General features: G+C 42.3%; 1 protein-coding gene across 10 annotated transcripts in view; it reads left to right on the top strand.

Annotated features, from left to right (window-relative positions):
• APBA2 (amyloid beta precursor protein binding family A member 2) overlaps positions 1-27,921 on the top strand; it is a 207,267-nt gene that overhangs the window by 127,225 nt on the left and 52,121 nt on the right. For all 10 annotated transcript variants that reach the window (XM_043523427.1, XM_043523431.1, XM_007053758.3 and 7 more), the window contains 2 exons: positions 20,771-20,851; positions 22,155-22,191. In XM_043523427.1, coding sequence (XP_043379362.1) covers positions 20,771-20,851; positions 22,155-22,191 — 118 coding nt within the window. The remainder of the gene's footprint in view (positions 1-20,770; positions 20,852-22,154; positions 22,192-27,921) is intronic.

The following is a 27,921-nucleotide window of genomic DNA, read 5'->3' on the forward strand; positions in this document are numbered from 1 at the left end:
TGTGGTCCTCAGACAGATCCATTCAGGTGCTCTGCGGCTAGTTCCCTCTAAGTTTTTTGTTGGCAGGAGATCCAACAAACAGCAGCTACACTGCACGATTTTTAGCGGTACGGCCGTGGTGACACAGTCCTGTCGCTAAAAGCTGAGTAGTGTAGACATAGCCTAATACTTGAACAGAAAGGTACAGCATCAATTAAATACTGTGAGTGTTAGTGCCCTGTGCCTGTCTGAAATCATTCTCTTGACGCGAGTTTTGTCTGAGAAGTGACTTGGAAAAGCACTCCACAATGTATTACTGCTACATGACACATGGCATCAATAACCGCAGTGCAATCTCCATTACTACACGGGAAGGTTTCAGTGCATAGATCCCAATCGTGAATAGAAATAGCACTAAATTAAAGCTCAGACAGGCAGCCCCTCTTTATGTACTTTCACAGCAGAAGCAGTTATAATTTCAATTTTCTGGCATTCCAATGCTCCCACTTGTTAATAATCTGACATGATTAATGTGTGTACAATGGGGCTCACAATCTCATATTCAAACCAGGAATTCAGTACAGTTTTCTTATTCATGAGCTCTTCTTGACAACATGCTTTGAAACACTATAGGGCCCAATCATGCAGTCCTTACTCAGGCAATATTCTCAATACCAGCAATGGAAGAATCGCCTAAGTAAGAAGTGGGCCCTGTGAAATGAATTTTGTGTCATTTGATTGCAAAATAATCTAATCAGACATTTTTAATCTTGTCCAGTAATTATTCTCCTCCTCATAAATGGCCAGATTGTGCAACTCTTAGTCATATTGGTTAGCAGCTCTTATGTGCAGCCATATTCTGAACATGAATATGGCTGCACAATTGGACCCTGCTATCTTTTTGAAAAAATATCAGCCATAAAGAAGGGTATTTTAAAACTGTTGTAGACATCTCAAACCATTATACATCTCCCCTTTTAAAAGCTCCTTTTGCTCATGAGAAAACAATGTGTTTTTTATTAAAAGCCGTTCTGCTTCATTGGCATATATTTAAACCTAAAGATTCTCTCTTTTTTTCCCCAGAAGAACCACAGGTTCACAGTGTTTAATGGAATCATTTATGTTAATTTATTTTTAGTTAAATAATTAACCATAAAACACTTACAAATTACAAATGCTTGCAAAGATAGGTTGTAGGTTAGGGGAAGTGTACAAAAAAGGCATCTTACCTTTGTACCGTTGGGTGAATGAATAATGTTTTATTTTGAAGAAGCTGTTTTTGTGTCACTTTAATCAGCCAATGTCACAGGTTCTCGGAGGAAAAGGGTGCCAAACACAGCTGTTGTGTTAACACAATTGGGAAATGGGACCTGTTGCCTAGAGATCCAGTCCCAGAGTGGTTGAACTGCATCATTCACCTCTGTGGGAAAGACCTAGCTCCCTGCACCTATCACAACAGCTCAATCCCCTCAGACTTTTTAAAGCTGTTTAGGGTAAAATCCTGTTTTTCCACACTTGTCCACTAACTGCTTTTTAGGGAGCTGTTTGTAACTCATTTTCCTTACCTGTACTTTTCTTCTCTCCTGGCTCCCCCACCCAAAAAAGTTATAAACCACTTTCCCTCTTGCTTTATCTTTAGTAATATTTTTTATTCCTCTTTTTTGTTAATTGGACATCTTGTATCTTAATTTCTTAATGTCCCATTAAGCAGGAAAAGAACATGGAATGCCAATTCCACAAGGGGCATAGATGCTGAATTGTTGCCCTGTTTTCAAGAGAGAGGGGCTATAGTGATCCTGATCTCACTTCCTTTGAGAAGGCTTGTGATTTGAGCCAGTTCTGCTCCTTAAATTGGACCTGAGGCCTATAGGAAAGGTTTTTTTGGGGGTGCCAAAGCACAAAGGTGTAACTTATATGGAGGCAGCAAACCAGATGAAGGACTGATTACCTCTGCAAATAGGGCAGTGAGCATGGCAGTCACTGCCACAGATGCAATGTATGACCTTGTCAGGTTAGAACAGATGGAGAGACATGAGGGTGCTCACCAGGGATGAGAAGTGAGCAAAATCAAGCCATGGGGAGTTAGAGCTCCAAGCTGACCCTCAAGGAAAGGTCTCAAGCAACTGAGATGTTATACCTGTCAGGGGATGGGGCACAAGTGGATAAGCTGTCAAGTGACCATGAATCAAGGACCTGGCACTTCACCATGGCAGATTAACTTTCTGGAAGCTCAGCCAGAAGGAGGCTATGACACTATCCCGTCAGTGCATCAGGCTAACCGTGAGTGCAGATACAGAGGGGATGTACAGTACGTGTGTCTTGTACCCTGGAGAGCACCATACAGTCAGATCCTGAATAGAATTGGGAGGTGAGAATAAATGGGGAGACATTGAGCTGACAGGACACTAGCACATTTAACAGTTTATTCAAACTCAGACTCAGCAAGTGCTGACAAACATGCGTGGGTGAAAGCTGGGATTCCCTGTGGTGAACCCTACTGGCGTGCCAATGGCCTGAGTTCAGATGCGCACCAAAGAAGGTCCTGGCATCCTGACAGTGGGGTTTTTGGAGGATATTCCTTTTGATGTGGTGTTGGCAAATAATGTAATGGGTCTGAGCCAAACAAGCTCAGAAGCAAACCCATTCAATCCAGATCCCATGACCAAGGGGGCTCACTGCCTGCCTCTCTAGGGAAGAGGCAGAGCTGAGCATGGTTGTGGCCACAGCTCTATCTGGAAGTGGGGAAATTGAGGCACAGCTGAAAAGCTCTGTAAGCCAAAACCTCCCTGGGAGAAGGGGCATCGAGTAAAGAATACTGCCAAATTATGGTACCTGCTCAAAGGTTGGAAAAGCTCCAGATAAGTATAAAGCTACTGTTTGTTGGGATGTAGAGAAAGCAGTGGCTGAGAGGGTAGGGGAACTCTCAGACTACTGTCAAAATGTACATGACTCTGAGAGGGCTAAGGGAGGAAATGCTACTTGCCTACCCGCAGCAGGTAGAAGAAGGGAACTTGGCTTTGGGGAAGATGGGGAGATTCTCTTCTCCCAAGGTATAGGATCCCTCATCTATCCACTCTGAAACCTGTTATCTATCAGAGGCACGGTGGAGCTAAGGCCCACTCTACAGCCCAGAGATCCAACCGAAGAGTTGTGGGATCACTTGGTTCCACCCAGAGTAAGGTGCAGGAAGTCAGGCCTGTCACCTGAGGGGTGCACTTGGGAGGGACTGAAAGGGGTCAAAAGTGCATCTGGTAAGTTACAGATCTTGGACTTCTCATCCCCACTGTTGTGCCTGGAAAGCTGAGGGCCTGAAGGTAACAGTTGGAGAGCCAGACAGGGCTGTATGTTCTGTAATTCTCTCTACAGCACCTCTTTCCATTGTTATTTGTAAACTGCAAATTAAATTTACTCTCTCTCCCGATATCTAGAAATGAAAATATAACTGCTCTATTCACTCCAGTCATTGGTTCAGTAGCCCTCATGATTAAAAGGCAAAACTTCTTCTAATGTACTATATCCCCATCATTCATCCCATGTTCTTTTGTAAAAACAATGCTATGCCCAGGCTTCCACTGACAAAACCAACCCTCAGTGGGGTGAAATTCCTTCTCATTTCCATCTCAGCAAATCTTCTCACAGCTTTGTGCTTATACCAGGAGTATGCTGCTGTGCTGCACATATTATCGGAAGTCTTTATTAGTCTGTATAAAATATTTGCTGTTGCTTATTCACTTTGCTTGGCTTTAGTAAATTCCACACTGCTTCGCTACAGCAGACAATATGGCCAGTGGTGTCACCCAGAATTGGAAGTCTGAAAGTTTCTTTTTCAATTGTGAGCTCTCTCCAGCCTTCCTGGGTGTGCAAGTCATTATTTTTCACCTCTGCTTACCTCCCATCAGATGTTAGTTGGATATTTTAGAAGCCAACCATGCCAATAATCTGATTTGCCATCAATTCAGAGTCTCAACACAGAACCATTAGATGAGAACACAATCAAAAACACACTGGGGCAAGAGTAAATGGAGGCTATTTTAAAAAATGAACCAAAATGCTTGTCCAGGTTCTGATTTCTGTCCGGATTGGGTAAATTCTACAATTTACTTTGGCCAGACATGTAGGGTTAAATTAAAAAAAAAAAAAAAGGGAGCATTCTTTCAATTCTTGGGAAGATCATGAATGACTGGGTATTCCCATTTCCAAGGTAATAGTTTACTTCTATGAAATAATACCTATTCTTTGACATTTCCATCATTTTCATCCTACTCTAGCCTATAAACAGCACTTCTGGGTATGTTGCCTGAGTCATGGCTTTTCAGTAAGAGTTGCCTGACAACAGCAAATAGAAAAATCAATGTCTTACCCAGCTTAATAAAATACCTATGAAAACTGAGGTCATAAATAGCTGTTGACACAACTTCAAAACCTGCCTATTTAATCCACACTATTAATGGTGGTAGTTAGTTTTCTTTTTTAAGTAAGATGACATTTGCTTAGAGAAGGACTATTTGACAGAGGCGTGGAACTACTCAAAATTAATGAGGAAGCAAAAAGAGAGAGAAAGGAAAGAGCTATTTCAGTGAAATCAGTACTCTTAAAGATGGGTTTTTGCAATCACGTTCATCACTAGATTAACAGAAATGTAAACAAATTATACTTCAGGGGGTGTGTATGTGCCTGTCTCTAACTGAGGGATAATAAGAATGGTAGCTACTCAAATTGCACAAAAATTTCCATGGTCCACATGGGTGGAATGATGGGAAAGGTTTGTACTGCTGCTACCTGTGTCATATTTCTCTTGCAAATAAAGAGGACTTTACCAATCCCGGTAACTTTCATAAATATTAGAAATAGTGTTTCTAACATCTAAATTTTAAAATAGAGACTATTTGCATACACATAACAGTTGCTTAATTAACCATTAGTTAGTGGAGTAGAAAAGTCCATATTTTTTCCTAAAACCCCGAAGCCTTTTGTTACTTTAATTCTAGTTTCCCTTAACTTTATATTCCCCCCCCATGAAGAGGCACGAGTCGTCTATGGAGCAGGGATTATAATAGCTGTCTTCCACAGTTCATGCATGGGGGGAATCATTATCTTTACAGATACAGAGCTTCTAAGGCCATTTATGCCACTCCAGCCCTTCTGGGTGGCATTAAGGGCCCAGAATGGGGAGGTGAGGATCTCAGCTGGCAGGTCTCGTCTGTCAAAGTCAAAATGGAGTAACAAACCATAAAACATTAGGAAACTTAGTATGACACTTTAATACTCTACTAAAGAAGAAATGTTCAGTGCTCAAAATTCATCCATCCCACTATTTTTATTGTGGAAGTGCCTTTTGATGAGTCATCCAGAGTTGAACACATAAAGAGATAAACAGTACCTTCTACAAGAGGCTACAATACCCCATATTAACACTTTGATTTCCTCATCGGTGTAGTAGTGGTTACCGTACTTGATGAATCCTTCCTCCCCACCCCCGTCTAGATCGTAACTCTGTCCCATGGATTTTAGCTCATACCAGTTAAAACAAAAATAAAAATGTACAGTGAGGGCTAGACAAAGTTTAGAAGGTGTAAATATATCCTTTTGATTAGGTATTGATCTTATAATGTAATCTTAGATGCTAATCAGCCTTATGGCTTTGTTTGATATTTATTATGCCATTTATGACTGCCAGACATATTGTCAGGATAATCTTTAGTGTCTCTCAGAAGTTTATTTAGATTATTTCCTGGGATGATGCTATTGTTTTCAAATTCTCCTTAGTCAAAGTATTCTTTCTTTCCATCCAGGTTTATATTTTGGCATAACTCTAGGGTGATAACTTTTAAAGGTACATTTGACCTTCTCATTTAAAAATCATTCTGACAAGTGAAATCCCTATCAGCTTTAGCCCTTTGGACTTTAAAGACAGTCAGCAATTTTTAATTTCTTCTAAAACAAACCAAACACATTAGGTCCTAGAGGAAGACCTACCTGCCATGTAAAATATTTAGTCATCCCATTGTACTTTTTGTCTCTGTCTCTTTTGATTTCTCATTTACCTTTCCTCCCAAATGAGTAGATTTTTAAAAGGGTCCTTTTCAAGAGTGGATTTTCCCTCTCCTCCTTTACATACACTGTGCCCCACTGGAGATGGATGTAACCTATGCTGCTTGCTGTGGCACTCTGTCCCCCTCTAGTGGCAGCTAGACCAGCTAAAGCAGTGGTCTCCAACCTTTTTACATCCAAGATCACTTTTTGAATTTAAGGGCAACCCAGGATCTACCCCTTCCCTTCCCTGAGGCCCTTCCCCTTCCCCAAAGCCCCACCCCACTCTCTCCATCACTCACTCTCCCCCACCCTCTCTTTCACCGGGCTGGGGTAGGGGTTTGGGAGGGGGTGCAGGCTCTGGGCTGGGGCTGAGGGGTTTGTAGTGTGGGAGAGGACTCTGGGCTAAGCCTGGGGCAGGGGTTTGGGGTGCAGGAGGGAGTGAGGGGTGCAAGCTCTGGGAGGGAGTTTGGGTTCAGGAGGGAGCTCTGGACTGGGGAAGGGGGTTATGGTGCAAGAGGGGGTATGGGGTGCTGGCTCTGGAAGTGGGGTCAGGGCTGGGGCTTGGGGTGTAGGAGGGGGTTCGGGGTGCAGGAGGGGGTAAGGGATGCTGGCTCCAGGAGGGGGCTCAGAGCTAGTTTGGGGGCTGGCTCTGGGAGGGGGTTGGGATGCGGCCTCCTGCCGGGCAGCACTAACCTTCAGGAGCTGCTAGTTGGCAGTGCAGCGTGGCTGCCCTAAGGCAGGCTCCCTGCCTACCTCGGCCCCACGCCACTCCTGGAAACGCCAATGCGCCCCTGGGGGATAGGTGGCACATGGCTCCACACGCTGCCCCTCTCTGCAAGCGCTGCCCCTCTCTGCAAGCACTGCCCCCGCAGGTCCCCATTCCCAGCTAATGGGAGCTGCGGGGGTGGTGCTTACAGGCAGGAGCAGCATGCGGAGGGAGACCCCTGCCCCCCCTGCCCATGGGGCTGCACTGGCTGCTTCCGGGAGCGGCGTGGGGCCGGGGCAGGCAGGGAGCCTGCCTTAGCGGTAGCCCCGCACCACAGCAAGAGATTGTGATCAACTGGGAGATCCTCCAGGATCAACAAGATGATCCTGATCGACCGGTTGGTGACCACTGAGTAGAGATTGATGAGCCTGTAATAACCATAGATTAATTGACTCAAATGTATAAAATCCAATTTCTTCAGAGACTCTTCTGTACTTCACTGAAGAACTAGAAGAGCCACCCCATACCCGTGCAGGTTTTGAGAAGCTTTTCCCACAGTGATTTTTCATGTTTCCTTAAAAGAGAAGTTCAACAGGGAGACCATCCTCAAATTTTTCCGTCTTTCATAGGGTAGGGCATAATTTAGATCTGAAAAGCATGCAGGTTTTTTGTCTCTTGGTGTGCTTAATCATAGATTTCTGAACATAGTCTCACTTGGTAACCACTTGTGTACCCAAGGATCTCAGGAGAAATAATTCTATTTTACCCTTGTAATCTAACAGAAATCCTTGAGATTTTTTTTCACTTTCAGTATGGGCTCTTATTTGGCCTAAGTTTGGCATATTGAGAATTTATAAAGCTGGTACTTTGTTGTAATTAACCTAAAATGTTTATAAACACATAGCACATTCTCACTAATTTTAGGATTTGAAAGTATACTCCAAACTGCTCCTTGTGCCTCAACAAGTTTGAAACACACATGGAAGAAAGCAATACAATATACAAATGTCTTGCATTCACATCCCTAATTAGGAAATGGGAATAAGTTTGAAGAGAGAGGATTAAATCTTTACGGCCAAATTCCAAAAGATGCCAGTAAGGAGTAAATATAAAGACAGCTGGATCTGGCTTGCAATGTTTCTTCTTTCCATAAAGTGTGGAGCAAAGATGTGCTTGATTATCTCACTCTAACCATATAGTTACCCTACTGTGAAACTTCTTGGATCATCTGTGGAATGGGGCTTGATTCAGCCAACGTTAAAATTGGTTAAATTATTTTTAAACAACTGCCCGGTCCAGATGTTGGAACCACAGAGTTATCAGAAGACCGCAAGCTTTCTGCCTTTCAAGAGAGGAGCCAGATATACAGTCTTCAGTGAAGCACATTGGAGTGCTAATGAGCCTTGTTTGACTGACAATCCTTTTCTCCTCAGGAAAAAGGAGGCTCTTTAATCTGTGAAGATTCCCTGACTTGCAGAGATGGAGGCTTCAAACCAAGTGTGTTTTGGGAATGGAGTTTTTTCTTTAAACAGTCAGCAGCAATATACTGTAGAAGATTTTTTGGTGTGGGCAGATTTTTCAAGGTTTTAGTTTTCAGATCCAATCTAAAACAGCTGCTTAGATGCATTGCTGGGGGAGAAAACCTTTCAGTTTTACTAGATATCAGGAGGGAATTGTGTGTGTTTTTAACAAAGAGATTTACCACATTTTTAAATCCTGACTTGACCTAAATGAGAACAATCCCTGACATCTTCTGTGAAACTACATGAATTCTGGGTTAACAAGCTTTGTTATGCATGGGTTTCAAGACCATCTGAGGTAAAATTTCAGTACATGCCACCCCCCAGGCCACAGAACCTGTATTGTGGAGTGGAGGGGTGGCAGATGTAGCACTGACCAGCAGAGCTGGAGGATCCCCTTCTCCTGGGACTTGTGGTGGGAGATGCTGGCAAGGGGCTGTGGGAAGGGGGCTCTGGTTCAGGAGTTGGGGCAGTGGGGGACTTGGGGTCCTCCTGCAGAGGGGGGGATGGAGTTGAGGATGAGGAGATTGTAGGATGAGGTGGGTTTCACGCTGTCTGGAGTGGTTCATGACCCGTGAGTGCCAGTTGGTTGTATGTTCTGTAATTAGATTTCACCAACCCGGTAACAAATGGGAACTCCTGAAGCACTATAATAGTCTTAACATGGAGTTACAGACAGTCCCCTTGTGCACTCCAGTCTATTTTGCCACCCAGGCAACCTGGACTGAGTTGTAGCTGGTTGCCACATATACCAAAGATCACAGAAGATTCCAGTCCCAAGAGACCAGACACTTATATCAGGTGAGTTTCTACCTCAGATTTCACACTAAAGACAATGCTTGTAGCCAATTCTATAGTAAACTAAGGACTTATTAACTAGGAAAAAGAAACGAGCTATTTACAGGTTAAAGCAGGCAATATATACACACAAATGACTTAGTCTATTATTCCAAAAGGTGACAGAGTTGTAGTAATCGGTCAGCATTGAATGTCTTTTAGGGCTAACCCAGGTTGACCCTGTGGATCTCTGCTTCTCTTTCCTAGCTCCAGCCCTGAGATAGCCCAAAGAGATGAATAATTTTCATGTCAGCTACCTGTATTTCCTTCTTCCAGAATTCATGCTGATGGGATGAGCTTCCTTGCATGTAGCACCTTCACGGATATGAGGGGGCTATTTAACCCAGTCTTTGCATCATGATGTTTCACAATGGCCCACTTAGTTTTGATAATCCTTTGTGATGGGCTGGGGAACACTCCTGCCTGGGGTCACAAGTTCTGAGCGGGCATTTTTACAGTTATGAAGCAGAACTTACACATTATGTTATAGCATGGGATACAGACATTACAAATAAGACTAATGCATGCAGCAACTTACAAGCACGTTATAGAGTCTAAATTCATATTTACAATTCTAACACCTATTATGAACAATACTAACATACAGGTGAGCTGGTTTGGTTTCCAGCTATGAATTTGTCAGTGCTTTGCTGACGCCATAGCCCTGGCAAGAGCTGGCACCTGGTCTACCATGTCACAGTGGAGCTGCTGTCTGTTTTGTGGCAGAGGTTGCCCCTGGGCTTGGGGGGGCTCCCCTGAGCCACTGAGGTCCAGAGACTGTGAAAGGGAGGGGACCTCTCGGTCTCTCTCAGACATACTCATGCACGCACAGTCCAAACACACACACACCCAACATAGGAGAGGGATAGCCCAGCTAGCTAAATTTAGAGATGTTGGGGAGAGCAATGGCAGTGGGTAGCTGGGAGGGTTCAGGAGGTTTGGGGACAGTGAGTGTCTGCAAGGGGGTTTGTGTGAGAGGTGTGGGGGGATTCTTGGTACTTGTAGGAGGTGAGGAGGCAGGGGCACCCCAGTTCTCTTCCCCCCATCCCCACACTTCTCTCACCCTGCCCAGCCCCCCTACCTCTTGCTGGCCAAGTCCAATGAAATGGGAGACCCCACTGTACTGAAGAGGAAGAATTGAGAAGGAATATATCAAGACAGGCCAACATTTTCCAATCAGGGCGTCTAATGTTATATTGCGGGATCTAGATAAAAATGGTTTGATTTCTAGAGATGTGGGTCCCTATCTTGCAATGGGAGGCACAGATGAAAATTGGACCACTCTTGGGATTGTCTACACATGCAGTAGCGCAGCTGAACCAATGTAGCTGTGCTGCTGTAGCGCTTAGTGAAGACGCTACCTAAGCTGACTGGAGAGCTTCTCTTGGGCTAGGGTGATTTAGGCAGTTGAGACAAGATATTCTGGAGGGAAAAGCTAGGATCAGCCCAGTTCTGGCAGAAAGTGTAGGCTGAAGTTTACATTGTGGTGGTGTTTCTATAGCCAAAGCCCAGAAATGGAGGGGATTTGGACTGACTAGTCCGTGTGTTATGTTGAGGACAAGGTAGAGACTCCATTCATGGGAGATTCAGTTTAGGCACCGGAGTTAGACTGTTGTGGGCACTGTCTTCAAATTAAAATTTTTAAATGAATGGCTGGCATTTTCAAAAGGCAGTTACTAGAATGAGGTATAGTGTATGAACAGTCGTGCCACTTCCCCACAGTATTCTGCCAGTATATTACAGATCCACACTGTGTCACTCCTGCTTTCATGTCCTGGATCTCTGCTGCCCAAGACCATCTAGTTTTGTGGAGGCTTTGTGGTATCAACAAATATTCACAAGGGAAGATGAAAAGACTACAGACTTACTTCCACATCTGACCATATCAAAATTTGAACCTATGTCTCCAGAATGCAGGGAAACAACTCTGTCATTTGCCTCACGAATAAATTTAATTTTGTGGTTTGCTGAAGAGTGCACATTCAGTACTGGCATCAAACAGAATAAGCTGCTTTTGTATAATCATTTGTGTTTGTTTCCCCTCTGTTGTAGACATGCACAGTATAATTAGAATTGATTAATACTATCATTGCACTCCCATAGCATTTCAGAAACTAAACCCGCTCTGGGTATTTGTATTTCATAAAGGAAACCATCAGTGAGTATACTTTGGAATAGTCTCAAGCTTTGTTCTGGTAGCTCGTTTATTCAAGCAAGTTCTAATAAAAACATGCACGACTGACTGAAGTGAGCTATGCCTGATCATTCATTCAAAGGATCTCTTCCAAGAAGTCTAAAGTAGGAGGCAGTAAGTGCACTGCAGTATGTCTGCATTTGACATGTTTTTTTTAGCACAGAGTTGCTACCCATAATGCCTATTTGTATCCAGCCTGACAGTTACTTTGACAGCTCCAAAGAAGCTCATTTAACTTCTACCAGGACCAGTCGTTTCAGATTTGAGTACAGGAGGACAAAAATTCAGTCTTTAAGATGATTGGATTTCTCAGGTGGTTACTGCTTTCCTGTTAAGCAGACCTGGGTGAAGAATGGTAAATCTGTTTTCTGCAGAGGATTTCAAGATTTTTGAAATTTGCTTTCATTCTGATACAGAATGAAAACAAAACATTTTGAAATTCTCTGTGAAACAACTGCACAAAGCCAAGCAGGGCACCAGTCGGAGAGCTCGAGAACCTGAGCTCCAGCATACTGCCAAGGAACTGCAAGCCTGGGAGCTTTAACTTGCTGGCTTCCAGTTGGCCCAGCAATCAGGCTACTGAGGAGCTGGAAGCCCTGGGTCCCTGGGAGTCCAGCAAGCTCACAGGAAATCAGGAGAACCTTGCCTAGTGTTTTGGCAGCATTGTGTTGAAATTGACATGGTCCTTTGGAATGTTTCTATTTTGGTATATCTGGTGGAAAAAATGCTAAATGTAAATTTTTCTGACCAGCTCCATTCTTAAGTGCATGTAACATCAGGTAATACCATTACTCCAAACCATAATTCCTCCTTTTAGTTGCTGCTCTTTGGAACTACAGAAATATTTCTTTCCACTCTTTTCTGTCACTTCTGAAATGTGCTGCTACTTGTTAGAAATTGCTATATCACTAATGGAAACAGTGACAGCAGTTGAAGTTGCTTGATGGCTGGCCATTATTGCATGATAAAAAAAACTTCAGCAGTCAGAAACAGTCTTCTTCAAAAGTCTGTGTTTAAATGCATCTTGGTAGATCAGATTACATTTGTCTGATTGACTGAGTTGCATAACATGGCTGAAATGGTCACTTAGTGTAGTCTAAATGCAGCATCTCACTAATGGTGTATTGAGCAGTTCTCATTCAACATCACCAGCATCCATTAGAGGAAATGATTTCATTTATATCAGTCACTTGGTTTAATAGAAATAATATCGCTGGCATGAAATGTTACACTATCAATGTCGCTCGCAGTGGCAATAAAATATTTTAGTTGCACCTTGACATTTCTTTGTCTATAAATGCATTAACATTTAAATGGTGGCAGCAGCAAGAGGCCATAGTCCAGGGTAATATTGTTTTCTTAAGTCATTTTTAGGGCTTATGGAAGGTGCCAGATTGACTGAACTGCAAGCTGAAATCCTGTGTCTGTGAGGCAGATGCCATAGTGCCTACACTTTCCTTGCCTGTCAGTTTCACACCTGTCCTGGAAAGACCACACATGTGGGTGAAAGGTTAATTAGATCCATGAGCTCACTCATGTCTTACTGTGTTTGCTGGGGCTTCCAGGAAGGGTGCTACCTGGAACCAACTAGAGCCTATTTCTGTCCTATTGTGTCGTTCAGATAAGAGGCTGGGTATTTTCTAAACTTAGGTTTCAAAATTTTATGTATATAATTTTTTAAAAATTCTTTGATCTAATATTTAAACAGCACTGCATGAAGAGATGGTCAGATGTGTATTATAAACCAAATTGTTTAGATGTGTGTCTTAAAACCTGACTATGGCTTTGAACCTGGTGTGTATGATCTGTATGTTTGTGCACAATCCGTGTCATCTCATTACCACAATTAGTGATAATGGAAGGCTAATCATATTTTACTTGCCTATCAAAACAAATTCCTCTTCCAAATAAATTCTGAAAGGCAGCCAGACCTGCTGGTTTCACTAGAACTAATTCTTCAATAGGAGGAGCATCACAGAGTTCAGCAGGGCAAGGATGGTATTCAGGATAGTGAAGTTGCAACTGAGATCCTCTGGGAGGGTTGTATGGTTAAGTTGAGCTTTGTGAATGGTCCATGCTAACAAATTTATACTGTGTTAGGTAACCATAGGGAAAGTTGTATGAACAAACTTCTATATGGGCTAAGATAACGCTCTCTTGCAAGAAGTGCCATGGGAACGTTAGTGACCACAAGTGGGTAGGACTTTGATTTTAGTTCTTATCCCCAAAACAGCACTTCAGCTGTCTAGCGTGTGTTCTAACACGGTGCTGGACACTGGTTCGTTACTGGCTCAGAGGCGTAACCACTAACACCACCTTCTTTGGTACTCTGGAAGTTCCTCAGATGCCTCCTATGAAGTTAGGCACAATCCTGCATAGACCGGGAGAGCTGGAAAAGAGTAAGGCCTACTCGGGTATGGCTGCAGGCTATCATGAACAAGATTAGCCAGATCTCACTTAACTGACAAGTGTCATGGCATATTTTGAATGTTTAGGATAAAGATAACTATAGGCATTTCCACATGCAGAGGAACTAGAGGCAGGGAGAGGAGAGAAAAATTGCAGGTAGGAATTGGAATACTTAGGACAAAATTTTCAGAGCCCTTCAACCTGGCCAGTGACATTTCCCACAGAGGTTTTTTGCACTATTTGCCCTGCTACCCAATTGTGCATGCAAAATATTCATTTATATACACAAATGCAGGTGGCAGTGCTTGCAATTCTGGCATCCATGACTAAAAAGATGACCTGAAAACAGGCCCAGCTTTCAGCAGAAATTGCGTACCTCATGTGCACGTGTTGGTGCACAAATCTGGGGTTCTTATGCAAACTATCTAGGTGGTAAAATGAGAGGGCCATGTGGTCCATCTCAGAGAAGATGCTTGGAAACAAGTCTTCTACTGGAGAAGGCCCTACTGTCCAGCTTGTAAATTGTGTGCATTTTTACAATACAGTATTTTCCCTTTCCACATAACATGTTAATGGAGAGGAAGTGGAGAGCATATTATCACAAAAGCATTTGGATCACAAGAAATGATGATTGGTTACTTAAAAATCCTCCCAAATTAACGTGACAGTATGGTTAATAGGAAATTCTCTAAAAATAATGCTCTGCCTGTGTCAGCTGCTGAATAAGAAAGAGTTGATTAAGGGGTAAAAGAGCTTTTTTTAGCCTGTGTGTACAAACAGCATCAGTTTGTAGCAAAAGACATTGATTAAATATTAAGGGCTCTATCCAGTGGAAAATATCTGTCACTTTCCAGGCTACATCAGGCTGCAAATGTTCCAAATGTTGGCTTCACAGCAGGATTGGTAGTGCTGGAGACTGGTCAGCTGCTCTTTAAAGCTTGCAGGTTTGTTGTGAAGAAGGGATATTGCTGAACTGCTAGGGTTGGAAGATAGTTAATGTGATAAATTCCCTATTCTCAGTAGGCCTACTACACCTTTCATGAATTATTACCCTAAAGATGGACACAGCTCTGTCGCCTCATCATGGGGGGAGGAAGAAAAATATTTAAGCTATCAGAACTGCCTTCCTTGAAGTTGGGAGTTTCTTCAGTTCTGCAAACTCTAACCACTGCTGGTTTGGTTTTGTTTTGTTTTGTTTTTTGTTTGGTGTGAGGAATCTTAATTCTAATGAACTCCCTTCTGCTCTTTGGCTGACAGCGGAGCCTGCAAGGGGTCTAGCTATGTGGCCCCTTTGGTATTATCCCATTTACCTACAGATAAAACCCTGCCTCCATCATTTAACTACTTGCAGTTAGTGTTTTGATATTTGGTCTGTCTGAGGTTCATTAAAGAGTGGGAGAAACTCAGTTTACCTGATAGAGGAGACTTGCTCATCATAATATACAAATCCTGTATTTTATACCTTTTATTTAATCACACCAATCATGTTGCACAGCATAGCACTACGCTATTATGATGCTGTCATTTTAAAAACGTTTTGAATAGACTTTCAGATGTAGCAAGTTCAGCAGAGGAGGGCTAAAAATAGTCAGTCTGGTGGTAAGAGAGTATATTGGTGTCTTCTGTTTTCAGGAGGAGAAAAAGGGTATTCTTGCTGTCTTTCTGGTAAGTGCTTTTCAGGTATGCCTTTGAGGTTGGGGAACAGGAAGGGGGGAAAAAAGCTCAAGACAGGTCTATATAAACAAGCTCATAATTCATTTATACTTTAAATCACTTTTAAATATAAATATTTATAATCATATAGCCTTCTTCTGGATTGTTGTATGTTGACCAATTCTTAAATGAGGATATCTGAACTGGCTGTCCAAATCCTGCTTTTGCCTATACATATTGTCACTTTGGTACAAGAATGGGCATCTTACATGCCTAAATCCTGATTTGAGTGTCTGGATGGGGGACTGAGATATCTTAAGACACCTATGCAAGAAGAGTAAGTCCCCAATCTTTACTTGGTAGAACTTGTTCTCTTTAAATCAGACTATCTCTGACAAGTCTGTAGCATTGTAATCCAGTTATTAAATGAGTTATGATCATTGTAGATCCCAGATTTCCAGTTTGGCTGTTGGTCCTGTCATGTTGCATTAATGGTGGATAATGCTTTATAATAATCTTCAGTTATAGATAGTTTCCTCAAATTTCATTTTCTAAGTATTATAGCTTTAGCTGTCTGTCACTTACTTCCAGTATCAATGCAAACTGGAAATTCTGTAAATTAACCTTAAGAAAACAGGTGTATCCAGTAATGTCTGTGTTAGTAGTGGAATTGAAGGCCTTTTAGATTCTTTTATGGAGTCCTCCTGGAAAATCTAAATTCTAATATTATTTTAATATCTGGCTGGCGTTGGCTCAAAGTCTCAACCTGCTTTGCATTGGTCAACTGCCTTATCTTCTTCCATATAAGTAAGACTACTTGCTTCCTAGCTCTAGCTGTGTATGAAATATGTGGGCAACTGAGCCTAGTTTGCACTTTCTACACAGTCTTGTCCTGTGACATCTAAATCAAAGGCTAAGTGTTTTTCCTCTTTGAGGAGAAGGAGGTCCTGGAGTTGTGGCAGCTCTTCTTCCCCACTCCTCCTGGAGAGGAGTACCTTTAGAATAGAGACCACCCCTTAGTGTTAATGCTCCAGCTGCTGCCTCTCACCCTACTTGCAGGAAGAGCGTGAGGCCTAGAAACTCCTCAAACTCCTCCTCCTCTTTTCACTTCAGATTCCTCTGCCTGGTGAGTCCTCATTTCATCAATGAAGAGGCATGGGAGAGCACTGCTCCCCTAGGCCAAGAGGTAAGGAGAGGATAGAGTGGTCTCCTGTTTTTTAGCTGGATTGCTTCCCCCTGTTCTCACTGTCCCCCTTGCACCTGTATGTAAGACCAAACTCCGAAGATTGATCAGATATGGAACAGAGCAGTTAATCAAACTGATAAACAAACAATGCAGGTAGAAGAATCATTTGCACCCAACATCCTGTGTAAATAAAACTGTGGAGTGGGACTCATAATTATTTAAAGGAGTCACTGGATAAACTGTAGTCTTCATGCATTGAGGCTAAGTAAAGTAATGGGATCCGCATCCCTGAATCGTAAGAGAAACAATTATTAGAGCTGGCCTAATAATTTTAGTACTTTTAAAATAAAATTACTTGGCACCCCTTTTTACCCATACGAGGGTCCGTGATTTGCAGCGAAATCTTTGAGGACTGGGACCACTAAGGGACGTGCGAATGGGCAAAGGTAACACAGTAGGCTTGCATCCAAATGAGCATGGGGGAAAAATAATAGGCAAGCAGAGTGCAGTGGCGGTGCAGGAGGAAAAGCAGAGAAAACGTTAATGGGAGAGCAGAATGGGAGATATGGGCCATGGGGTCGTGGCGAAAGGGTTAATGGGGAAGGAAAGTATAGCGAATGCAGGAGAGGACAGGTAAAGAAAGGATTAATGGGTGAAGACAACAAAACAGGTGTTGGGGAGAACTGGCAGAGAAGGAGTTAACATTGCTTCTTTTGCAACAATTTGGCAAGTTTCCTCCTTTTGCTGTGTCAAGGGCTTTGGGCTTTGCTTCCCTGTTTGTGTCAATGACTCACAATGAAATCACCTCTGAGAACCTCAGGTTTCCTCTCTGGGATGCTGTTGCTCTTCTCTCACCTTCCTGAACGGATCCACTCAGGTGTGTTCCCCATCTCCTGAGTGAATCACACAGCCAGTGCTGGGCGGCAAGACATGTTAGAGCTGTGCTGTTCAACCCTCTCACCTGGGGCCAAACATGTTATTTGAGAAAGGTCAAGGGTCCAGACAGTCTGCCCTGTTACCCTTCCTTTTTGCTGAGCAGGCAGTGCAAAGGGAGCAGAAACCATTAATCCCATTACTTAGTCATGCCCAAGTCCCCATCCTTGCTGCCAAGGCTCTGTGGGCCTAGAGTCACTATAGAGAGTTCCTACACCTCGTGAGGCTAACTAAAGTAAAGTAAGAAGTAAATAAAGACACATTTATGAGTGCAGGTAATATATTGAATAGAGAGGTGGTTAAAGGATCTCTACAGGTTATGGATTCTGCATAATGGGATTCTGATCTCAGTCATAGCTTCTACAAACTAACATATAACATACACAATAAATATGTGACCGCAAACATTAAAGGAATGAGGTGAACCCAAGGTCCTTTCTGAAAACAGCAATTTCAGGAAATGTCTACTATAAATAATTTAAAAATTAAAGACGTCTCATCTAAATGATGAAATAGTTAGATCTAACATTAGGATAGTATGGAATTGCATATGAAATTGAGCATAACTACCATCAAAGGGGATTTTTTGTATCAGAACCGCATCTGACTGACTAATGTCCAGCTGTATCTTTTTATATTAGGCTTTATTTCTTGGAGTATATAGCCATCTCAAATCTAATTTACTACACTGAGTATATGCTCACCAAACCAATTCAGTGTTGTTCTAACCCAGTTCATTTGTTACATGCTGATGCATTTTTCAGTTCAGCCAAGTATGCAGTAATCAGAACTGACAGTCTTTTTAAAATAAATAAATTAAAAAATTTAAATGCTCTTACACATATTTGAGCCAATATATTTACTGTCATTTTTTTTTTTTTTTTACAAATTGATCTATTTTTATTACGGTCATATCATTACCCCTGCTTAAAGCATTTCTGATCTAATCTCAGTATTTTAAAAATATTGTACCGTATTTGTTTAACCATCCAACATCATAAGATTTGTCTTGTCTCAAACAGAAGAGCTGTTGTAGACATTAAGAGAATACAGTCAGCTTCTTGACTATCATAGCTATGTACAGTATCTAGTTCAAAGTTGCTATGGAGCTTTATAAAGCTCCCCCCAGAACTCTTGATAGTGTGGGCAGTAGACATTTATTTCCTGAGACTATCGTGTTTTCTTGGAAGGAGCCTTGGACTATGCCCTACCAAGTTGCCATATCTGAAAATCAAGCTAATGAGAGTGAGTTTAGAGGAATTTGTGTCCCCTACAGTAGTACTACAGAGTCAAGTTTTTGCCCTGCTGACTGACTGTTATCCCTTCAGGGAAAAATTTGTCTCTGATTCAAATATACAAATTCCTTCTAGCCTACAGCTACATTTTGGCATGGAAGCAGTCAGAAAGCGAGAGGGGCTAAGCAGTTCAGAAAACACCTTTCACACTGCCACCTGGAAATAATAACAAACTGGCAATATTTTGCATTAACATATAGCACTCTAAATCCAAAGATCTCAAAAAAGTTTACAAACCTTAATATAAAGCTGCACAACACCACTCTGAGGCATGCAAGTATACGTAGGGGAAATCGAGACACAGAAGTTAAGTGACTTGCCAAAAATTATACAGAGGATCTGTGGCAAAGTTAGAAATACTCAGTTTTCTAGGTTTCTAAGAATTGAACTTGAATCTGAGTCGTGTTGCGTAGCCCTACAACAATCCTTTCCTGGCAACTGAGGAAGAGGGTTGTCCCTTGTACCAGCAGACTGTCAGGGCTCCACAGCCTCTATCAGAAGTGGGGGAAGGGTTCTGCTTCTGAGAAAAATGGGATTACCAAGGGAATGATCTGAAATGCTTTGCACTTCCCTGGTGTGGAGCTTGAAGATTTTCTTTTTGAGTTGCCATGGCAGGCTGGAAGCCCTGCTGCCACTGTGCCAGCATTCTCCTTAGGACTTGTGTGGTCTAAAAGGTTGTAGATATGATGACGGGGGGGAATCTGTCAGAGTTATGGTTCCCTTTCTCAGATCTGAAATATCCATTTCGGTGAGGCCCCTCACCTCTCTCTTGATTTTTGCATGCCATTGAGTGCCCCCCACTCCCACTGTGGTCAAAGGGTGTTGAGGCCATTCAGCAACTTGTAGGAGACAACCTTCATGTTCAAGGGTCAGGCTGATGAGGGCCCTACAAAATCAGAATAAGGTGATAGGAAAAATAGAATCAAGCCCTCTTTCTTATTACTATAACACTCAAATTAAACTGCTTTTGTGACCTGGCGCTGGGATTTTAGCTTTCGTTTATGCATATTGTGTGAAATTCACCACTGTGCATAGGGCCATCATGAGTAGAGCCCTGCAAATCTGCAGGTATCCGCTTCATAGCTGATGCGGCTATCGACCGACCATTTTTGTGGATAGTGGATTGGATGCAGATACAACCACGCAGGGCTCTACTCACCCGCCCGCTGCCCCGCGTCCTGTCCAGCAGCTTGGGCCCCTCGGGCAGCACCAGCGTCCCCACCCTTGCCTGGCTCAGCAGCACTAGCTGCACTCCAAGTCTTGGCCCCGGGCCGCTGGTTCCTGGGCAGCAGGGCCCACCCCCGGCCATGGGTATTGGGGAGGGCGTGGCCCCGGTGCCCCACCCTTCCACCCCACTGTGATGCAACATGCACTGCTGCTTCCATGTGCCGTCGCTCACGAGCCCCCAGGAACAGCACATGATGCGATGCCCCTTCCCCCCAGTCCTCCCGCTCCGCACTGCTCCTTCTCCTCAAGACCCCACCCCTGTGCTGCCCCTTACCTCCAGTCTCCACCCTCGCGCTGCCTCTTCCCTGCAAGACCCCACCCTCCACTTTCTTCCCCTCTCTCCCCTGTCGTTAGCGCTTGTGAGACGGCTTGCTTCTGCAGGTGCGGATGTGGATACAGGTAAAAGACGGCTAGCGGATCACTGGTTGGATCACGGATTGATCCTGGCGAATGCGGATCAGATGTGGATCCACATTTTTGTATCCGCGCAGGGCTCTAATAATGAGGCCTATGCATCCCTTAAGTCCCCTTAAGACTTATTTTGAAGACTTGAGAAGAACAATATAGACTTGGTTTATCTGAACTACTTTTGTTTCAAACACATGGTGGCGGCACTACGGATTGGGTGTCTTCCTTGAATGCAGATGACATTTTGGGGCACTTTTTTGCTGTCATTCTCTTACCATATTTTCAATCAATAACATTCAAGGAAACATCAAGCGTGATGATTATTTTCTTTGTGATGTATTTTGGAGTGGGTTGAAAAAGGAATGAAAGTGTTTCTCTGATTCCTTACAGGTGTGCAATGGTTTAGAACAGCCAAGGAAACAACAACGTTCTGACCTAAATGGACCAATTGACAACAATAATGCACCAGAGGTAAGCACCTTAGGCTCCTATTCTCCTTTCTCCCCCAAAATTTCTCCCCATCATGAGCAGCAAATATTTCATTAAATGGGGAGGATGACCTAATCTCTCGCTCGCTCGCAACAGCAGCTTCCATGACTGCATGTTTCTTGCAGCTCACAAAGCTTCCATGAACCAGTAGCGGCAGTAGTCACTTTTTATAACTGCCCATTTTATAAACACAGCCCTAAAATGTTAGGGTGATATAAGTATCAGCGGGTAGCCGTGTTAGTCTGTATCCACAAAAACAACAAGGAGTCCAGTGGCACCTTAAAGACTAACAGATTTATTTGGGCATAAGCTTTCATGGGTAAAAAAACCCCGTCTTCAGATTACTTGTTCAGGTGATGTAAGGAGACTTCAGAAATTCTTGTTTCTGGGGCCACTGGAAAGTAAGGCAACATCAGAATGTGCCTGGTTTCCTCTCCACCTCTTTCTTATGTGAAATTGCTGCATTTGGAGTCAAAGGATTGCTAAAATTCCTGTAGGAATAATATCTCTGTGAATAATCCCTACCAACTGATCCACACATCACATCGTTCACAGCTGAAGGCCCAACTGATTCACAGCCTTACAAGTGGCCTCTGTGGTGAGCTGTGCACCTGCTCAGACAGATGTGAAAAAGATGCTGTGATAGACACCAGAGATGGGCTAGTGGCACTGAATAATGGAGCAAAGAAGGAGTCTAAGAATGCAGAGTGAGGATGTGCTTGGGGCCAGACATGATGCTTAAAATCTGAGGGGTCTGTTATCTAAAAAGCGCACAAGGGAGTTATGTTAGTAGTAGCCTGTAATGTAAATGAAGACTTGCACACACAAAAAGCCCTCTTCCATTATTGGGGAAATTAACCCCTGTATTGGAGACATTAATGCTCAAACTGGCATAACATTGTTAGCAAGGGAGTCTATGAGCTGAACTTCCATTGATTAGTATTAAAGTAGCACCTAGGGCCCCCAACTAAGATAAGGGATTATGCTAGGCACTGTACCAACACAGAGAGGGTTCCAATATAGACCAGGATTCTAGTTTTGCAGGGTATTTTTAGTATTTTATTTTTTTAATTACAGACCCATGAAATTAATGGTATTTAAAAACATTATACTGTTTAAATAGCCGCCATGTAAAACTATAAGAGAAAATTAAATAATTTTAAAGAATTCAGTGTAAAAATGGATCTTTCATTATATTAAATATAATAGAAGTTATCCTTTGTAGTCTGAACTTGATTTTGCTGTTTTGATAGTTATACAGTGCATTATTTTTACTTCCCAACAGACAAAGAAAGTGTCTTCATTTCCAAGTTTTGTTGATGGTAAGTAAATTTGACTGTATTCTAAGGTTACAGCAGTATAAAACAATATACTAAAAAACCCCACCAAAAATCCAAGATTTTGCAATTGTAAAGTTTGAGTAAGAAACAGGCATAATATATTTATGCACAACATATACCTTATGTATAAGCTGGAAAACCTCTCACCCTGCTCTCAACAGAGCATATATACAGTGAATAATGTTCAAACCTATCCCTTCTTTAGGTTCAGCTTAACCGAGTTATCAGTAAAAAACATAATGTAAATTTCAGCCTAAACTTTGTTCCCAAACTTGGCTGGTCCTTGAATTTTCTCTGCAGAACAAGTCAGTCCCAGACTGTAATTCATTCTGCTCCTCATAAAGAGTCTATCCGCTGTCATACCTTGGTTGGAGCTAATTGAATCCATGTGAGAGTTTGAATCGCAAGTAATGACACTGCTTCCATGCACATTCAGACAGGTGATAGAGGAAGGCTCAACAGAGGAGCCCTGCATCCCTGTGCAGGCTCTTAGGCGGCCATCTTTAAATATGCTGGTCAATTTAGTTTCGTTATTCACATTGTTCCTATTAAATTAGCGAAAATGTCTAGCCTGATTCAGTAAAATATTTGTATATATGCCTAACTTTAAGCACATAACTTCAGTGTGACTACTCAAAGTTAGGCCTAAAGTTAGGCATATTAGGCTTAACCACTTTGCTGAATGAAGGCTTTTGGGTATCACTTTAATAACTAGCTTAAACACTGGCAAATTACATTAATAGACTTTAAAATCAAAAGGGACCTAATGATGGTCTAGTCTAACCTCATGTGTAACACAGAAGATCAGATGATTCCTGCATCCAACCCATGACGTCTGGTTGAGCTAGAACATCTCCCTTAGAATGAATGTCATCTACACAATCGCTTTCTTGCATAACAATCATATTTTGATCACAGTGGGTACAAGGTTCACTTAGTTGCATCCTTTCTGTTTATCCTGATCTTTTCTAGACCAACAACCTTGATTTCTTTATTAAAAGATTATCTTTTACTGGAAAGAAAAACGACAACAACTAACACTCATCCTCTCATGAGTTTTGAGTTACAGAAGTAATAAATATATGATACTCACCTTTGCAGAAGACGAAAGGGAATTACAGTTTTCAACTGAAAAAACACCCACTTTTCAGAACAAACATGCATATTAAGGCCTGGTCCTGAAAGGTTGGGTATCCAGTTTAAATGCTGAAAGATGAGCTCTTCAGGTTTGTATGTTGGTTTGATGAATTTCCCTGCAGATAGCTGAAATATCGTCTCAAACATGATTTGTGAGGATTTTACTTGTTAATTCTGTTATGCTGACACATACAGTTCTCTCCCCCATAGATCTTAAAGAATTCAATTTTTAAGACCAGTCCTTCCTCAAGATCAATGTATTTTCATTTAGAAATATATACTTCTTGGGCAGACTTTTCCCAGCTTCCTGATCTCACTGGCTTGAGCAGCAGCTTCTGTTTTCAGTAGCCTCCTTGAGAGACAGTGCAAATGGTAAGTTTAAAGGCTACCTGTGACGGTTCCCAGGATTATCCAGGGCTGTGAGGCACCTCTCTAGCACCTGCTGTTCCTGTGAGGAAGCCTTGTTTGTGCCTGCTAGAGGTCAGCTCCCTGACACCCCCAGCAATAGGCAGCACAAGTGATCTCTTCAGCCCATGCAAGCTCTGCTGTTCCTCTGCAAGTCAGTGATAGGCACACTGTAACTCCCGAGCGTCCTTCTGTAATGTCCAGCCCCTGATCCTCTGGACGCTCACAGAAGTATTAGACCCACTGTTGCAAAGGAACAGTGTGTTGTAGCTTACCAGTTACACCTTGGACCACTACGCCACTTAACATGCAGCACTTAGATTTGTTGATAGAGAATGCACCTACGCATTTATTTAACAAAGAACAAATTCAAAAGTGATAGCAAGCAGAAATATTGGAAACAAAGTGTTACCTGTAAAATAAAATCCTACTAGAGCCGAAGCTTCCGTTGTGAAGTAAACAGTACTAAATTTGCATATAACCCAACAGACATATCACCTTCTCTTGCCAATATGAAAGGAACATGTTTGTCACCTTCTGGTGACCTGCTTCAACTTACAGACCTTAAAAACATAATTTCAAGTAAAGGTACATAACTCCTTTAAATATGAGCCTTACATGCATTTCATAATGGTTTTGATGACCAATGTGTTACTGGCTCTCAGGAGACCCCCTCACATGCCACCCGTTAGTGAATTATTGTGCATATAACTGATATAGGGGTTCTCAGTAAAACTCTGTGCATCCCTTGTGCCCTCTGCCAGTTGGCATCAAGAGGTTCCTGAGTCATGCTAATGCCCCTTTACACAGATTGACTGCTGAAGGAACTTACATTTAAACTCTTGGCATTTACTGGCTAACAAGCCCTAAATTGAAGTAAATTAAACACATTCCCTGCAGGCAGAAGAATCAAGAAGGAATGCCGGCACTTGGAAATAAACAATAACAGAATTCAGAGTAGCAGCCGTGTTAGTCTGTATCCGCAAAAAGAAAAGGAATACTTGTGGCACCTTAGAGGCTAACAAATTTATTTGAGCATAAGCTTTCGTGAGCTACAGCTCACTTCATCAGATGCATGAAAGCTCACGAAAGCTTATGCTCAAATAAATTTCTTAGCTTCTAAGGTGCCACAAGTACTCCTTTTCTTTTTACTAACAGAATTGTGCAGTGGACCAGGGTAAAGGAGGGGAGGGCAGAGAGACTGTAGAAATTAGATGCTAGAAAACTAAACACTTTACAGTACTTCCATATGTAGTTAAAAAAATTTTTTTTTTTTTTTGGTATTGTGAATGTTTTGTTTTTTCTTTCTGTTTTAAAAGTTCACTGCTCTCATGTTGAAAATAGGATCCATATAGCTTTTAGGATAGCATGAAACACATATTTTAAGTTTTAGTAAAATTTGTTTCCTCTGATTCTTTTCTTTAATAGCATAGCAAGAGAGGATGAACTGTCTATTAGCTTTTCACTGTCATGTAGGTATGGTACAATCACAAAAGTACATGGTACAGAAGGAGTTTATTTTGGCTAATCAGATTTCTCCCTGAATCCAAAGCCAAAATGCCCTGTGTTTTATTACTGCTGTTCATTTGTATTGCACTGGGGCCCCCAGACATGGCACAGGACCCCATTGTGCTGGGCATAGTACCCACACATAACGAAAAGACAGTCCCTGCCATTAACCACTGAACATTTTCCCATTTCTGCAGTGAACTCTGACAGAGGTACCACATTAGTGCACTAGCCTGCATCCAATTAACTATTTAGGGACACATTTTCAGCAGCACTCCTTAACCAGGGTAGCAGTATTTGTAGTTGTATGCATTTGCATATGCAAAGTGTCTGCACATGCAGTTACCTGTCCTGCGGGTGCAAACAGACTTTTTTGCAAGCACAGTTAAGGGACCCTGTTGAATATTTGGCCTGCTGTTATTAGATTTGCATTGGTAACAGATTCCTTCTCTTGAATTCAGTTGATTTTTCTTGGAATATCTCATACCCCCAAGTGCAGTATTGTTGTGTTTTGAGATTTGTTTTTTTTTATATGTTTATGCTTACTGCTAGAAGAGCCTCATTCTATAGGACACTTATACCCTACAGCAAAGAAATGGTATTGCTAAATGTTACATTGCCAAAATAAAAACCCAGGACATCAAATGCCTTTTTAAAGAGATACTGTCTAAACTTAAAATTGTATATATTTTTAAAGAAATAATTGTTTTATCAGTAACATCAAGAGGCAGCATAAAATTCAAACCTATTTTCAAACTAAATTTGTCTTTCTCCAGCTTTGCAGTGTATTCTTTTCCCATTCCTTGCCTTCACTGTCAGTAGGGGTATGTCTACACTGGCAAGTTTCTGCGCAACAAGTTATACCACTTTTATTAAAGCGCTGGAATTAAACCGCTGTTGCATGTCCACACTGTGCTCCTTGTGATGCTGGAGCGCATCCACATTAGCAGCTCTTGCAACAGCAAAGAGAGCAGTGCATTGTGGTAGCTATCACACTGTGCAACTGGCCGCAGGATGCTTTGGGAAGGGTTTGCAATGCCTTATGGGGAAGGCACAGCATCACATGATGCAGATTTCCCAATCCCATTGTTCCATGGGCATCCTACTACATTGCCAGCTGCTTTTCAGCTGAAGGGAGGGCGGGGGCAGAGTGTGTGACAGGGAGTATGTGTGTGTATGGATTGGGGGAGGAGAGACAGTGTGTTTTGCGGGACAGTGTGTGTGTCAGCACGCTGTCTTGTAAGTTCAGACAGCAGCAGGAAGCAACCAGTCCTGAGGCAGGGGGAGGGGGAAACCCCAACATCAACCCCTGCCTCCCTAAACACACACACACACACATACACACACACACACACACACACGCCTCTGTCTTCAACAGCACGAGCATTCCACATTAATGGTTTGCTTTGTGTCCTGGAGATCAGCACAGCATGCAAGGGCTGTAAGAAATGGAGCTTTGAAAGGGGAGGGGCACGTCTCCAGGACAGCCGAGTTCAAAACAATGAGCAGAGTGGCCACTTGAGGGATTATGGGACACTTCCGGAGGCCAGTTGATTGTTTTCTGCTCTGTAATGTGTTTACACTGCCAATACAGCGCTGGACCCTCTGCGCTGTAAGGCTTACAACTCTCGTCAAGGTGGTTGTTTTGCAATGCTGCAGCTGAAGAATTTCTGTGTACTAAGTGGCTTGGCAGTGTGTACACCTTGGGAGTTACTTCGCAGTCTATCGGTGTAGAGAAGGCCTAAGACTTACATACTTGCTTAGTGTCAAGGACACGCTTAAGTGCCTTGCTGAATTGGGACCGTAGCCAAGTATGTATGTGAACTGTTACATTTTCAAAAGCTATAATTGATCTAGAAAGGACCACTCAGGTTAACCAGTTTGACCCCTTGCAATTTGCAGTAATGCTCTCTACATCACTTGCACAGATGTGTTCTCTCATCTGAAGGATATCTCCATTTCCTTCTTGATGGAAAACTGTTGGAAGATTTATCCACATGGCATGCTTCCCCTTACCCACTGCCTCTTTGTATAAGCTCTTGGTATATAAGATGTAAAAAATGTTGCTGAGGTTGTGATAACAATATAGTCAACCGCCATCTGTTGATAGCATAGTGATCTTGCCAATATCATCCACTAAAGTTTCTCTTTGAAAAGATGAAGGAGATACATTAAGGTGAATCAAAATCCTTGAAATAAAACCTTATAAATAAAGCTATTTTAAGACACACCTTGCTGCCCCTACTGAAGCATTAATAAAATTATTTGAGACTTTTTTGGGTAATAATTTACTTCTACAATAAATCTGTTTTTAAAACAAACAAGCTGAAAGTCATGTTCACTGTCCCTAAACTGTTGGGAACACATGACATGAATTCATGGCCCTTTTTTCTTTTGCAACAGTCAGTAATACATAGACACCTAAAGTAGGGCAGGGATTATAGCTCCATGCTCCACTCGAGGTGTTAGTGATGTCTTTAAATATAGCAGAGGAAACACAGAACTGAATGCTGATGTCTGTGAAGGTAAAGTGCCTTTCAAGTAGTCTCCCAGTACTTTGGAACAGAAATGGAGACAAAAATCTATTCCTATAGAGACTTACAAAGCATGGGATATTGCCAAGGATAAACCAAACCCTGCATTTCATGAGCACCTTATACA

This window comes from Chelonia mydas, chromosome 10 (assembly GCF_015237465.2).
Source record: "Chelonia mydas isolate rCheMyd1 chromosome 10, rCheMyd1.pri.v2, whole genome shotgun sequence".
In the NCBI taxonomy this organism is placed as follows: Eukaryota; Metazoa; Chordata; order Testudines; family Cheloniidae; genus Chelonia; species Chelonia mydas.